Source organism: Scyliorhinus torazame, chromosome 12, assembly GCF_047496885.1.
Source record: "Scyliorhinus torazame isolate Kashiwa2021f chromosome 12, sScyTor2.1, whole genome shotgun sequence".
Lineage (NCBI taxonomy): Eukaryota > Metazoa > Chordata > Chondrichthyes > Carcharhiniformes > Scyliorhinidae > Scyliorhinus > Scyliorhinus torazame.
In genome coordinates this window covers 218,778,721-218,792,855 of record NC_092718.1, presented here as the reverse complement: position 1 = coordinate 218,792,855, position 14,135 = coordinate 218,778,721, and the positions used below count along the sequence as shown (strand labels likewise).

At 48.5% G+C, this 14,135-nt stretch overlaps 1 protein-coding gene across 5 annotated transcripts in view; it reads left to right on the top strand.

Annotated features, from left to right (window-relative positions):
• Positions 1 to 14,135, top strand: part of shpk (sedoheptulokinase) — a 38,272-nt gene that overhangs the window by 9,050 nt on the left and 15,087 nt on the right. The window contains exons 1-5 of one of the 5 annotated variants that reach the window (XM_072469959.1): positions 1,715 to 1,730; positions 1,903 to 2,044; positions 5,014 to 5,227; positions 10,768 to 10,920; positions 11,391 to 11,566. In XM_072469959.1, the coding sequence (XP_072326060.1) occupies positions 2,011 to 2,044; positions 5,014 to 5,227; positions 10,768 to 10,920; positions 11,391 to 11,566 (577 nt within the window). In that variant the 5' untranslated portion in view covers positions 1,715 to 1,730; positions 1,903 to 2,010. Of the gene's footprint in view, positions 1 to 1,513; positions 1,821 to 1,902; positions 2,045 to 5,013; positions 5,228 to 10,767; positions 10,921 to 11,390; positions 11,567 to 14,135 lie in introns of those variants that run through there. The other 4 variants (XM_072469956.1, XM_072469955.1, XM_072469957.1 and 1 more) reach the window with 4 other exon arrangements.

Sequence of the window (14,135 nt, the reverse complement as noted above, 5' to 3'; positions counted from 1 at the left end):
TCCTTCAAACTTCCAAGAGACTTCACACCTTTAAACAAAATCACATCAGGTTAAAGGCTTTACTATTATGAGTTTAAATCACCCAAATGGTCCAGAGATAGTCTTTCATGGCAGATATCACAGCAAATCCAGCTCACTGCAAAACTCAGACACACACAAGCTCTTTTTCTCCAAACTGCAGCTCTCTGGAAACACACAGACACACACAAGCTCTTTTTCAAACTCAAACCTCAAAATGGCTGACCTGAACTCAGCTCCACCCACTCTCTGACATCAGTTTTCTTAAAGGTACATTGCTTAAACATCCATGTCTTAAAGGTACTCTCACACGACACCACTGACACACGCCTGACATACCCCTAACTACAACTTTCTTCATTTACAAACAAACCCAAGGCGTGGTGAGGAGAGATTGTTTTTTTGCACAGCGAGTTATGATTTAGAATGACTGAAAGGGAATTGGAAAAATACCAGGAAAGAAAACATTTACAGGTCTGCGGGGAAAGAGGGCACTAATTGGACAGATGTTCCATGCATATGCTGGCGCAGGTTTTTAAAAAATTTAGAGTACCCAATTATTTGTTTCCAATCAAGGGCCAATTTAGCGTGGCCAATCCACCTAGCCTGCACATCTTTGGGTTGTGGGGATGAGACCCACGCAGACACGGGGAGAATGTGCAAACTCCACACAGACAGTGACCCGGGGCCGGGATCGAACCCGGATCCTCAGCGCCATGAGGCAGCAGTGCTAACCACTGCGCCACCGTGCTGCCGACTTGCTGGCACAGGTCTGATGGGCTGAATGGCTTTCTTCTGTCTTGTCAGACTCTGCGATTTTAGGAATCGGAATTAACTGTTAAATTTGAATTGGATAAAAAACAAAACCCCATTTCCTGTGCTGTTTATGCAGATGATTCACACAAATAAGATAATCGTGTGGAGCCAACAGGAATCTGCCTGCACCCAGTTACAGACACATCGTCTTCCATGTTCGTGTTGCCAATTGGACTTTGGAAAGGTGTAACTGTGGCGAGGGGAAGTTCACAAACCATTCTTTTTTTTTTCATTTTGTAAATGCATTGATTCAGTTTCAGTGCAAAAGCTCGAAGTAGACCCAAGAGAATTGAGAACACGTTGACCATCCCCATAACTTCTGGTGGAGATTAAACAACATTCTAAGTTTCCAGACTTTGCATCAACAATTAGCTAGCTGTTGACTAAAAATAGCAGTATCTCAGACATGCATAACTAGTCCCAGTTAACCATTAACCAATCACTGCTATGCATCAAAACCTATTCGCTATTGTCACATAGGTTATCCTTTAACCAGTCATCCAGTGTTAACCAATAAGCAGTGACAGTGTTCATTAACTAATCACTAACTAGTGTCAACAGCTACTCAACGCTAACCCATTTCTACTTTTGTTGGCCTATTACACATACCATTCCATATCAACTGTAAAGTAAAGCTCTGCACAGGCAATTTGACATGGCACATTGAGAATATAGGAGCGGTGTTGGTGCAGTGATAATCCAAAGACCCAGGCTTAAACCTCCTATTGTGAGAGTGCAGAAGGCACTACCCCAAGAGGCTACAGACACAGAAATAACTGAGCACAGAGATACATAATGGGATGGGGAAAGGGCACTAATTCAGCTTAAGAAGATGGGATGGACTTCCAAGAATGACCAAATGACCCAGCTGAAGCCCCTAAGCGATCACCTTTCAGGTGGGTCAATCCCAGCCTCCTTATTAGAAAAGAAGTCCCCTATTAAACATCAAACCTTTTCAGGTATTGTCAGCTGTGACGAACAAACAGGTAAAAGAAAGAAAAGGAGATTAAGGGCGAGGTTAAGGCTCACCAACACAGGAGAGGTTTGTCACCTTACTTTTCATTCCAGCGCCAGGAGCAGGATGTTGCTCAGATCTTGTCAGCTCTTCACCAGTGTGTTGCTGCTCTGCCCAGGGAACGCCTCTGCAAGGTGCGCAGGATCGGTGTCTCGGGACAGATGCATGGACTGATGTTGTGGAAAAGCCAGGAAGGTAAGTGCAGAACGGCGCAGAGGTGGAAAAATGCCCACTCCTTATTGCTCACTGGGGTTCAGAACAGAGGCAGAATCTGAGAACTGCCTCTGACAGTGCGGCACTCCCTCAGTACTGACCCTCTGACAGTGCAGCATCCCTCAGTACTGACCCTATGACAGTGCAGCACTCCCTCAGTACTGACCCTATGACAGTGCAGCACTCCCTCAGTGCTGACCCTATGACAGTGCAGCACTCCCTCAGTACTGACCCTATGACAGTGCAGCACTCCCTCAGTGCTGACCCTCTGACAGTGCGGCACTCCCTCAGTACTGACCCTATGACAGTGCAGCACTCCCTCAGTGCTGACCCTCTGACAGTGCGGCACTCCCTCAGTGCTGACCCTCTGACAGTGCGGCACTCCCTCAGTGCTGACCCTCTGACAGTGCAGCACTCCCTCAGTACTGACCCTCTGACAGTGCAGCACTCCCTCAGTGCTGACCCTCTGACAGTGCAGCACTCCCTCAGTGCTGACCCTCTGACAGTGCAGCACTCCCTCAGTACTGACCCTCTGACAGTGCAGCACTCCCTCAGTGCTGACCCTCTGACAGTGCAGCACTCCCTCAGTGCTGACCCTCTGACAGTGCAGCACTCCCTCAGTACTGACCCTCTGACAGTGCAGCACTCCCTCAGTGCTGACCCTCTGACAGTGCAGCACTCCCCCAGTGCTGACCCTCTGACAGTGCAGCGCTCCCTCAGTACTGACCCTCTGACAGTGCGGCACTCCCTCAGTACTGACCCTCTGACAGTGCGGCACTCCCTCAGTACTGACCCTCTGACAGTGCGGCACTCCCTCAGTACTGACCCTCTGACAGTGCGGCACTCCCTCAGTACTGACCCTCTGACAGTGCAGCACTCCCTCAGTACTGACCCTCTGACAGTGCGGCACTCCCTCAGTACTGACCCTCTGACAGTGCGGCACTCCCTCAGTACTGACCCTCTGACAGTGCAGCACTCCCTCAGTACTGACCCTCTGACAGTGCAGCACTCCCTCAATACTGACCCTCTGACAGTGCAGCACTCCCTCAGTTCTGACCCTCTGACAGTGCGGCACTCCCTCAGTACTGACCCTCTGACAGTGCAGCCCCCCCTCAGTGCTGACCCTCTGACAGTGCGGCACTCCCTCAGTACCTACCCTCTGACAGTGCAGCGCTCCCTCAGTACTGACCCTCTGACAGTGCAGCACTCCCTCAGTACTGACCCTCTGACAGTGCAGCACTCCCTCAGTACTGACCCTCTGACAGTGCAGCACTCCCTCAATACTGACCCTCTGACAGTGCAGCACTCCCTCAGTTCTGACCCTCTGACAGTGCGGCACTCCCTCAGTACTGACCCTCTGACAGTGCAGCGCTCCCTCAGTACTGACCCTCTGACAGTGCAGCACTCCCTCAGTACTGACCCTCTGACAGTGCAGCACTCCCTCAGTACTGACCCACTGACAGTGCGGCACTCCCTCAGTACTGACCCTCTGACAGTGCAGCACTCCCTCAGTATTGACCCTCTGACAGTGCAGCCCCCCCCCCTCAGTACTGACCCTCTGACAGTGCAGCCCGCCCCTCAGTACTGACCCTCTGACAGTGCAGCGCTCCCTCAGTACTGACCCTCTGACAGTGCAGCACTCCCTCAGTACTGACCCTGTGACAGTGCGGCACTCCCTCAGTACTGACCCTCTGACAGTGCGGCACTCCCTCAGTACTGACCCTCTGACAGTGCAGCCCCCTCCCCTCAGTACTGACCCTCTGACAGTGCAGCACTCCCTCAGTACTGACCCTCTGACAGTGCGGCACTCCCTCAGTACTGACCCTCTGACAGTGCAGCACTCCCTCAGTACTGACCCTCTGACAGTGCAGCCCCCCCCCTCAGTACTGACCCTCTGACAGTGCAGCCCCCCCCCTCAGTACTGACCCTGTGACAGTGCGGCACTCCCTCAGTACTGACCCTCTGACAGTGCGGCACTCCCTCAGTACTAACCCTCTGACAGTGCAGCTCCCTCCCCTCAGTACTGACCCTCTGACAGTGCAGCACTCCCTCAGTACTGACCCTGTGACAGTGCGGCACTCCCTCAGTACTGACCCTCTGACAGTGCAGCACTCCCTCAGTACTGACCCTCTGACAGTGCAGCCCCCCCCCTCAGTACTGACCCTCTGACAGTGCAGCGCTCCCTCAGTACTGACCCTCTGACAGTGCGGCACTCCCTCAGTACTGACCCTCTGACAGTGCAGCACTCCCTGCACATTAAAAGCTTTGAAGGTTTTGGTCACAAACCAAACCAGGGATATAGCCAGAGGAAATGCTTAGCATCTCGCGCGTGGGGTTTTACTTTTGAATTCCACTCACCTTGCCCTTAACTTTGAAAATATTTATTTATTGAGATTAAAGCTAACCCTAACCCTAATCCAGGAAATGGTGTGGAGGTGCCGGCGTTGGACTGGGGTGAGCACAGTAAGAAGTCTTACAGCACCAGGTTAAAGTCCAACAGGTTTGTTTCGAATCACTAGCTTTCGGAGTGCAGCTCCTCAGGAGCTGCGCTCCGAAAGCGAGTGATTCGAAACAAACCTGTTGGACCTTAACCTGGTGGTAAGACGTTTTACTGTAATCCCAGGAAAGGAATAGATTGCTCCCTAACTAAAAGAGCTGGATGGTTCGGGTGTGGAGAAGCTAGAACGGCCACGATTGATAACCAGGTATAGCTGGAAAACCGCTTCTCATTTAGCTCAGTGGGCTAGACAGATGGTTTGTGACGCAGAACAAGGCCAGCAGCGCGGGTTCAATTCCCGTACCAGCTTAGCCGAACAGGCGCCAGAATGTGGCGACTCGGGGCTTTTTACAGTAACTTCGTACTTGTGACAATAAAAGGATATTCTTATTTTTATTAAAAAGAAACCGAGTGCAGCGGATGTGCATTGATTCACCTTGGGAGACGCGGTTAGATACGCCCTCCTGTTTATCTCCTGTTTTAGGTTGTATGTGGCAGAATTCTGAAGCAGGTTTCACCTTCCAGCCCTGGAGAACGAGCCACCTGGTCACTTGGCAAGATGGCCGCTGCAGCCGCGAGTTTCTCGATTCACTCGCACAGCCCGATTCCCATATCAGCCTGGCCACTGGCTTCGGCTGTGCCACCATTTTCTGGTACATGAGAAACAGGTAGACATCTCCAAACTTCTTTGCAAACACAACAGGTAACAGAAACATTATGGCAGCTTGTATAAAGTTGACTGGTTGCTCCTGATATATTGCTAAATGGACAACGATACGATGGGGCTGGGAAACGCAATGGGGCCTACTCTGTCCTGTCCTCACCGATTAGAAACCAGGACCTGTCTGTTGGGAGCTCTCAGGGATGTGTTTTGTTGTGGAAATTTCCTGGAATTTAGAAGTTTAAGGGGGGTTTGATTGCACTTTTCAAGCTATTAATGGGAACTGATAGGATTAGATAGAAAACTTCCATTGTTTGGAGAGTCTGGGACTGGGGGGCAGCGTCTTAAAAACCAGAGCCAGACCTTTCAGGAGTGAAGTTCAGAAACACTTTCTCACAGAGGGTGGGAGAAGATTGGAATTCCCATCCGCAAACAGCTATTGATGTAGATCAATTGATCATTTTAAATCTGAGATTGTTAGCGAAGGGAATTTGAAGAGATGGGGCGAAGGCTTGTCGACATAGCTAATCACAGGTACAATCTGATTAAACAGTAGAGCAGGCAGGACGTTACTCCAGTGCCTTTGAGGAGTAACATAGAAATGTAAGTGACTCCCTTCCCTGTGCTGGCAGTGAGGGATCCTGCAGCCGGACGGGATGAGGTTCCCTGGTTTTTCCCCGCCGTGTTTCCCGGCAGTGGGAGTCAGCCTGCCATTGGCCGGCAGCGGGATCTTCTAGTCCTGCCGCTGTTAGTAGGATTTCCCATTGAATCTTCACCACGGGGATCCCGCGGTGGGGTTGCGTCGTCGGTGGGATCTTCCGACCCCGCCAGCGTGAACAGCCGGGAGATCTTTCCCCATATCTCAAAACCTTCCCCATATCTCAAACCTTCCCCAACTCTCTCGAACCCCCCTTTCAGAAAGTGTCTGTAGGGTTTATACTGAACATTCTACATTCCCAAATTCCTGAACTGCTGTCCCTGTTGTTTTTTGAACAAACATAACAGTTAATTTGTGCACAGCAAGGTACCGCGAACAGCAAGGTACCGTAAACAGCAACTGAGAAACATGACCAGTTGATCCCTTTAGTTTTGATGTTGGTTAAGGGATAAATGTCAGAAACTATAGCATTCAAGCATGCCATTTGGCCCATCAAACCCATTTTGGGATTGACTCTCCATGTACTAAAAGAGCCATTATCATATTTATCCATCCTGCTCCCATTTATCTTCAACCTCTTCTCACCCATCTACCCACCAATGTAACTTTCAGTGTTAACACAGTTTCTACCACAATCATTAACTCCACAGTCTCCCAACTCACGGTGAAAAGAAGTTTTTCCTGCCTCTTGCACTCAATCTACAAGTCATCATGGTTAGAACATAGAACATTACAGCGCAGTACAGGTCCTTCAGCCCTCGATGTTGCGCCGACCTGTGAAACCAACCTTAACGCCCATCTACACTATTCCCTTATCGTCCATATGTCTATCCAATGACCATTTGAATGCCCTTAGTGTTGGCGAGTCCACAACTGTTGCAGGCAGGGCATTCCACGCCCTTACTACTCTCTGAGTAAAGAACCTACCTCTGACATCTGTCTTATGTCTATCTCCCCTCAATTTAAAGCTATGTCCCCTCGTGCTAGACATCACCATCCGAGGAAGAAGGCTCTCACTGTCCACCCTATCCAATCCTCTGATCATCTTGTATGCCTCAATTAAGTAATCTCTTAACCTTCTTCTCTCTAACGAAAACAGCCTCAAGTCCCTCAGCCTTTCCTCATAAGATCTTCCCTCCATACCAGGCAACATTCTGGTAAATCTCCTCTGCATCCTTTCCAATGCTTCCACATCCTTCCTATAATGCGGCGACCAGAATTGCACGCAATACTCCAAATGCGGCCGCACCAGAGTTTTGTACAGCTGCAACATGACCTCATGGCTCCGAAACTCAATCCCTCTACCAATAAAAGCTAGCACACCGTACGCCTTAACAACCCTCTCAACCTGGGTGGCAACTTTCAGGGATCTATATACATGGACACCGAGATCTCTCTGCTCATCCACACTGCCAAGAATCTTACCATTAGCCCAGTACTCTGTCTTCCTGTTATTCCTTCTAAAATGAATCACCTCACACTTTTCTGCATTAAACTCCATTTGCAACCTCTCAGCCCAGCGCTGCAGCTTATCTAGGTCCCTCTGTAACTTGTAACATCCTTCCGCACTGTCCACAACTCCACCGACTTTAGTGTCATCTGCAAATTTACTCACCCATCCTTCTACACCCTCCTCCAGGTCATTTATAAAAATGACAAACAGCAGTGGCCCCAAAACAGATCCTTGTGTACACCACTAGTAACTGGACCCCAGTCTGAACATTTCCCATCAACCACCACCCTTTGTCTTCTTCCAGCTAGCCAATTTCTGATCCAAACTGCTAAATGACCCTGAATCCCATGCCTCCATATTTTCTGCAGTAGCCTACCGTGGGGAACCTTATCAAACGCTTTACTGAAATCCATATACACCACATCAACTGCTTTACCCTCATCCACCTGTTTGGTCACCTTCTCAAAGAACTCAATAAGGTTTGTGAGGCACGACCTACCCTTCATAAAACCGTGTTGACTATCTCTAATCAAATTATTCCTTTCCAGATGATTATACATCCGATCTCTTATAAACCTTTCCAAGATTTTGCCCACAACAGAAGTAAGGCTCACTGGTCTATAGTTACCGGGGTTGTCTCTACTCCCCTTCTTGAACAAGGGGACAACATTTGCTATCCTCCAGTCTTCTGGCACTATTCCTGTAGACAAAGGTGACTTAAAAATCAAAGCCAAAGGCTCAGCAATCTCCTCCCTAGCTTCCCAGAGAATCCTAGGATAAATCCCATCCGGCCCATGGGACTTATCTATTTTCACACTTTCCAGAATTGCTAACACCTCCTCCTTATGAACCTCAAGCCCTTCTAATCTAGTAGCCCTGAATCTCAGTATTCTCCTCGACAACATTGTCTTTTTCCTGTGTGAATACTGACGAAAAATATTCATTTCGCACGTCTCCTATCTCCTCGGACTCCAAGCACAACTTCCCACGACTGTCCTTGACTGGCCTTACTCTTACCCTAGTCATTCTTTTAATCCTGACATATCTATAGAAAGCTTTAGGGTTATCCTTGATCCTACCTGCCAAAGACTTCTCATGTCCCCTCCTGGCTCTTCTTAGCTCTTTCCTTAGGTCCTTCCTAGCTAACTTGCAACTCTCGAGCACCCATACTGAACCTTCATGTCTCATGTTTACATAAGCCTCCTTCTTCCTCTTGACAAGTGTTTCGACTGCTTTAGTAAACCACGGTTCCCTTGCTCAACCACTTCCTCCCTGCAAGACAGGTACATACTTATCAAGGACACGCAGTAGCTGTTCCTTGAACAAGCTCCATATTTCCATTGTGCCCATCCCCTGCAGTTTTCCTCTCCACCCGATGCATCCTAAGTCTTGCCTCATCGCATCATAATTGCCTTTCGCCCAGATATAACTCTTGCACTGCGGTATATACCTATCCCTTTCCATCACTAAAGTAAAAGTAATCAAATTGTGGTCACTATCACCAAAATGCTCACCTACCTCCAAATCTAACACCTGTCCTGGTTCATTACCCAGTACCAAATCCAATATGGCCTCGCCTCTCGTTGGCCTATCTACATACTGTGTCAGAAAACCCTCCTGCACACATTGGACAAAAACGGACCCATCTAAAGTACTCGAACTATAGCGTTTCCAGTCAATATTTGGAAAGTTAAAGTCATTCATAACAACTACCCTGTTGCTTTCGCTCCTATCCAGAATTATCTTTGCAATCTTTTCCTCTACATCTCTGAAACGTTTCGGAGGCCTATAGAATGCCCCTAACAGGGTGACCTCTCCTTTCCTGTTTCTAACCTCAGCCCATACTACCTCAGTAGATGAGTCCTCATCAAACGTCCTTTCTGCCACCGTAATACTGTCCTTGACTAACAATGCCACCCCTCCCCCTCTTTTACCACCTTCCCTGAGCTTAGTGAAATATCTAAACCCCGGCACCTGCAACAACCATTCCTGTCCCTGCTCTATCCATGTCTCCGAAATGGCCACAACATTGAAGTCCCAGGTACCAACCCATGCCGCAAGTTCACCCACCTTATCCCATATAAGGTGACGGTAGGAACTCTAGGTGCCAGAGGGTCTGGCTTCACCAGGGCAATCTACAACAATGGATCCATTTGAACTGGGACATTATCTCCCAACGTCCTGTTTACGGGACAGGCCCAGACTTGCCCCGGGCCCTCTGTCTCTGCCCAGTGTATTCGAGTTTAGCTGTTTGACTTCCCATCAGGCCTGTCTGTGGTTCTAACCGGGGCTTTACTTTAAAGTTTTCAACTCTTTATTTAAATTGTCCAATTCGGTGTTGGGCCTAAGATTCAGGCCGTTGGCCATTTCGCCACACCTGAAACCATTCTCGTAAATCTTTTCAATACCCTCTCATCTTTCCGAAAATATGGTGCGCAGAATTGAGCGCAGAACTCATGTTGAGACCGAACCAGTGTTTCATAAAGATGCATCATAACTTATGTGCTTTTGTACTGTATGCCTCTATCAAACCCAGTGTCAAACCAGTATAATACTCAGGAAACCCACTCTAAATATCAGCTGCAGAATAGCTGTGAATACCACAGGTCACACTGTTACAGCGCAGACCTTCTTCAAAAGAATTCCTTGGATTTCTGTAACATAACCTCAGGACATCCCAAATCACTTCATAGCCAATAAAGTACTGTTAAAATGCAGTCTGGGGCAGCACAGTGGCGCAGTGGGTTAGCACTGCTGCCTCATGGCGCCGAGATCCCGGGTTCGATCCCGGCTCTGGGTCACTGTCCGTGTGGAGTTTGCACATTCTTCCCGTGTTTGCGTGGTTTTCGCCCCCACAACCCAAAGATGTGCAGGGTAGGTGGATTGGCCACGATAAATTGCCCCTTAATTGGAAAAAATGAATTGGATACTAATTTTTTTTTTAATGCAGTCTGTATTCAGGCATGTGGCACCATGGGTTAGTTATGATTTATTGGTCAATTCATATTCTTTGAGCAACTGAATTGAGGCTGTTTCTTTGTTCAATGCTGTACTCTCGTAAGGGGCAGCACGGTGGCCCAGTGGTTAGCACTGCTGCCTCATGGCGCTGAGGACCCAGGTTCAATCCCGGCCCCGGTCACTGTCCGTGTGGAGTTTGCACATTCTCCCCGTGTCTGCGTGGGTCTCACCCCCACAACCCAAAGATGTGCAGGTTAGGTGGATTGGCCACGATAAATTGCCCCTTAATTGGAAAACAAATAATTGGGTACTCTAAATTTATTTTTTTAAATTCTGTACTCTCGTTGGTCAACTTGTGTCCCTTAAAAATATTTGGAATCGAGAATTGTTTTACAATTTATTTTGAACACAAAGTCTGTCTTAGAGCATATTATGTTATATATTTATTCGTGAAAGTTTTATTATTTTTGATTTCCAGGCCCCAATGTTTGGAGTTCTTTAACACTGCAGGGACCATCCACGATTATGTTGTTGCTGTCTTGTGCGGGCTTAAGAAACCACTGATGTCAGCCCAGAATGCCGCCAGTTGGGGTTACTTCAATACCAGATGTGGAACGTGGAATCTGAAAATGTAAGCCTGCATTTAATTTTGTGTCAGAAAACCAGGGGGTCTGATGCTGTCAAGCACAGAAGACACCCACCATTTCTGCAGTAAAACGAATTTCCTTTACCCAGGGGTTGGAAGCAGGTCCCACACTGCTACTGGGTGAAATCGCTAGCTTGCCCTGATGTTAATGCCGGGGAATTGACAACTTTACATACCAGCATAATGCAGTCCTGGGTCAGGTACAATTTAGGCCCAGAGTGAAACCTCTACTCTGCCGCCTACACACTACAGTGTTCCAATTTCCCCATCCTTCTCACCTCCCTGACAGTGATTCTCAAATCTATTGCTGAATTAGCTGGAGGTTTGTGCTGTGGGAACTGTGTTAGGAACCACCCCCAGAATGAGAAGTGGAAGCAGCTCAGTTGTACCCAGTTGTCTTTGCTCTGATCCTGAAATATAAACCTCGCTCACAGGGTTTTCCTTATCTCTTCCAGATTGCGGGATTCCGGATTTCCCACCTGCTTACTGCCCACGATCGCGAAATCTGGTGCAATCGCAGGAAAGACAGTTCGTGAATGGTACGGTGTGCCAGAGGGGACAGAAGTTGGTGTGGCTCTGGGTGATTTCCAATGCTCTGTGTACTCTTGCATGACGGAGAAGACAGATGCAGGTAAGGGCAGAACTAGGCTTGGCTTTATTTCATGGATCCAAATATATATCGGACTGCACTTAAGGGTCCAGTGCTTCTGTTACTGGAAGATAACTTGTTATTGTATATTGTTCTAGGTGACATGTTGGCGCAGTGGTTAGCACCGCTGCCTCGTGGCACTGAGGACCCGGGTTCGATCCCAGCCCCGGGTCACTGTCCATGTGGAGTTTGTACATTCTCCCCAAAGGTGCTGAGACAATGCTCATTTCAAGTGCTCATCTAAATACTTCTTAAATGTTGTGAGGGTTCCCGCCTCTTCCACCCTTTCAGGCAGAGTTCCAGATTGTAACTACCCTCTGGGCGAAAAAGCTTTTCCTCACATCCCCTCTAAACCTCCGAACCCTTACCTTAAATCTGTGCCCCTGGTTATTGATGCCTTCACTAGGGGGAAAACTACCTTCCTGTCCACCCTATCTATGTCCTTCATAATTTTAGACACCTCAATCAGGTCACCCCTCAGCCTTCTCTGCTCCAGGTTAAAGAACCCCAGCCTATCCAGTCTCTCTGGATTTTGCACTGAGTGCTGAATTTGGTGCTTTTTGAGTGCGATAGTGAGAGTTTGGTGACCGAGGGAGTATAAGGCTTCATTTTTATCTAAAGTTTAGTCTTTCTTTTATTTAGTTAATTAACTTAAAAGTTGCTGTTTGGTTTAGAAGAAGGTGAATTTTCAATCAGCTTTAAACAGGCTTCTACTTCTAGGCACTTGCAGCTGGAGCTTGTTAATTAGTTAATTGGATTAGGCCAGTTTTTCAGAGGCTAGATTCACAGTATAAAAGTGATCCCCTACAGTGCAGACTTTGTTTGCACTGAATGCTGAATTAGGTGCTTTTTGAGTGCGATAGTGAGAGTTTGGTGACCGAGGGAGTTAGGTGAGGAGGGAGTAAGGTGCTCCTTTCATTTTGTTTCCGACATTTCCGCAAAGAGTGCGAAGAGAGCCAGGAGTTTACAGGACGTGTAGCTGACTGGGAGCAGAGTCGGAGGGCGGAGATCTAGTTAGTCCACACAGCAGCTATATTCTGTAAGGTAAGAGGGGATGGAGGCTAGGCCAGTTACATGCTCCTCCTGTAGGATGTGGGTGGTGAGGGATACCACCGGTGTCCCCACTGACTATACCTGCGGGAAGTGCACCCAACTTCAGCTCCTCAAAGACCGTGTTAGGGAACTGGAGCTGAAGCTGGATGAACTTCGGATCATCCGGGAGGCAGAGGGGGTGATTGAGAAGAGTTACAGGGAGGTAACCACACCCAAGGTACTGGACAAGAATAGCTGGGTTACAGTCAGGGGGAAAAAAACAAACAGGCAGACAGTGCTGGGATCCCTCGTGGCCGTTCCCCTTCCAAACAAGTATACCGTTTTGGATGCTGTTGGGGGGGATGACCTACCGGGGGAAGGCCCTAGCGGTCAGGTCTCTGGCACGGAGTCTGGCTCTGGGGCTCAGAAGGGAAGGGGGGGAGAATAGAAAAGCAATAGTTGTAGGAGATTCAATGGTTAGGGGAATAGATAGGAGATTCTGTGGTCGCGAGCGAGACTCCCGGAAGGTATGTTGCCTCCCGGGTGCCAGGGCCAGGGATGTCTCGGATCGTGTCTTCAGGATCCTTAAGGGGGAGGGTGAGCAGCCAGAAGTCGTGGTGCACATTGGTACCAACGACATAGGTAGGAAAAGTGGTGTGGAGGTAATAAACAAGTTTAGGGAGTTAGGCTGGAAGTTGAAAGCCAGGACAGACAGAGTTGTCATCTCTGGTTTGTTGCCGGTGCCACGTGATAGCGAGGCTAGGAATAGGGAGAGAGTGCAGTTGAACACGTGGCTGCAGGAATGGTGTAGGAGGGAGGGCTTCAGGTATTTGGATAATTGGAGCGCATTCTGGGGAAGGTGGGACCTGTACAAGCAGGACGGGTTGCATCTGAACCAGAGGGGCACCAATATCCTGGGAGGGAGGTTTGCTAGTACTCTTCGGGAGGGTTTAAACTAATTTGGCAGGGGAATGGGAACCGGATTTGTAGTCCAGCAACTAAGGTAGCCGATATTCAGGACGCCAAAGCGTGTAATGAGGCAGTGGGGAAGGGAACACTGACAAAGGAGAGTATTTGCAGGCACGGAGATGGGTTGAAGTGTGTATACTTCAACGCAAGAAGCATCAGGAATAAGGTGGGTGAACTTAAGGCATGGATCGGTACTTGGGACTACGATGTGGTGGCCATCACGGAAACTTGGATAGAAGAGGGGCAGAAATGGTTGTTGGAGGTCCCTGGTTACAGATGTTTCAATAAGATTAGGGAGGGTGGTAAAAGAGGTGGGGGGGTGGCATTATTAATTAGAGATAGTATAACAGCTGCAGAAAGGCAGTTCGAGGAGTATCACCCTATTGAGGTAGTATGGGTTGAAGTCAGAAATAGGAAAGGCGCAGTCACCTTGTTAGGAGTTTTCTATAGGCCCCCCAATAGTAGCAGAGATGTGGAGGAACAGATTGGGAAACAGATTTTGGAAAGGTGCAGAAGTCACAGGGTAGTAGTCATGGGTGACTTTAACTTC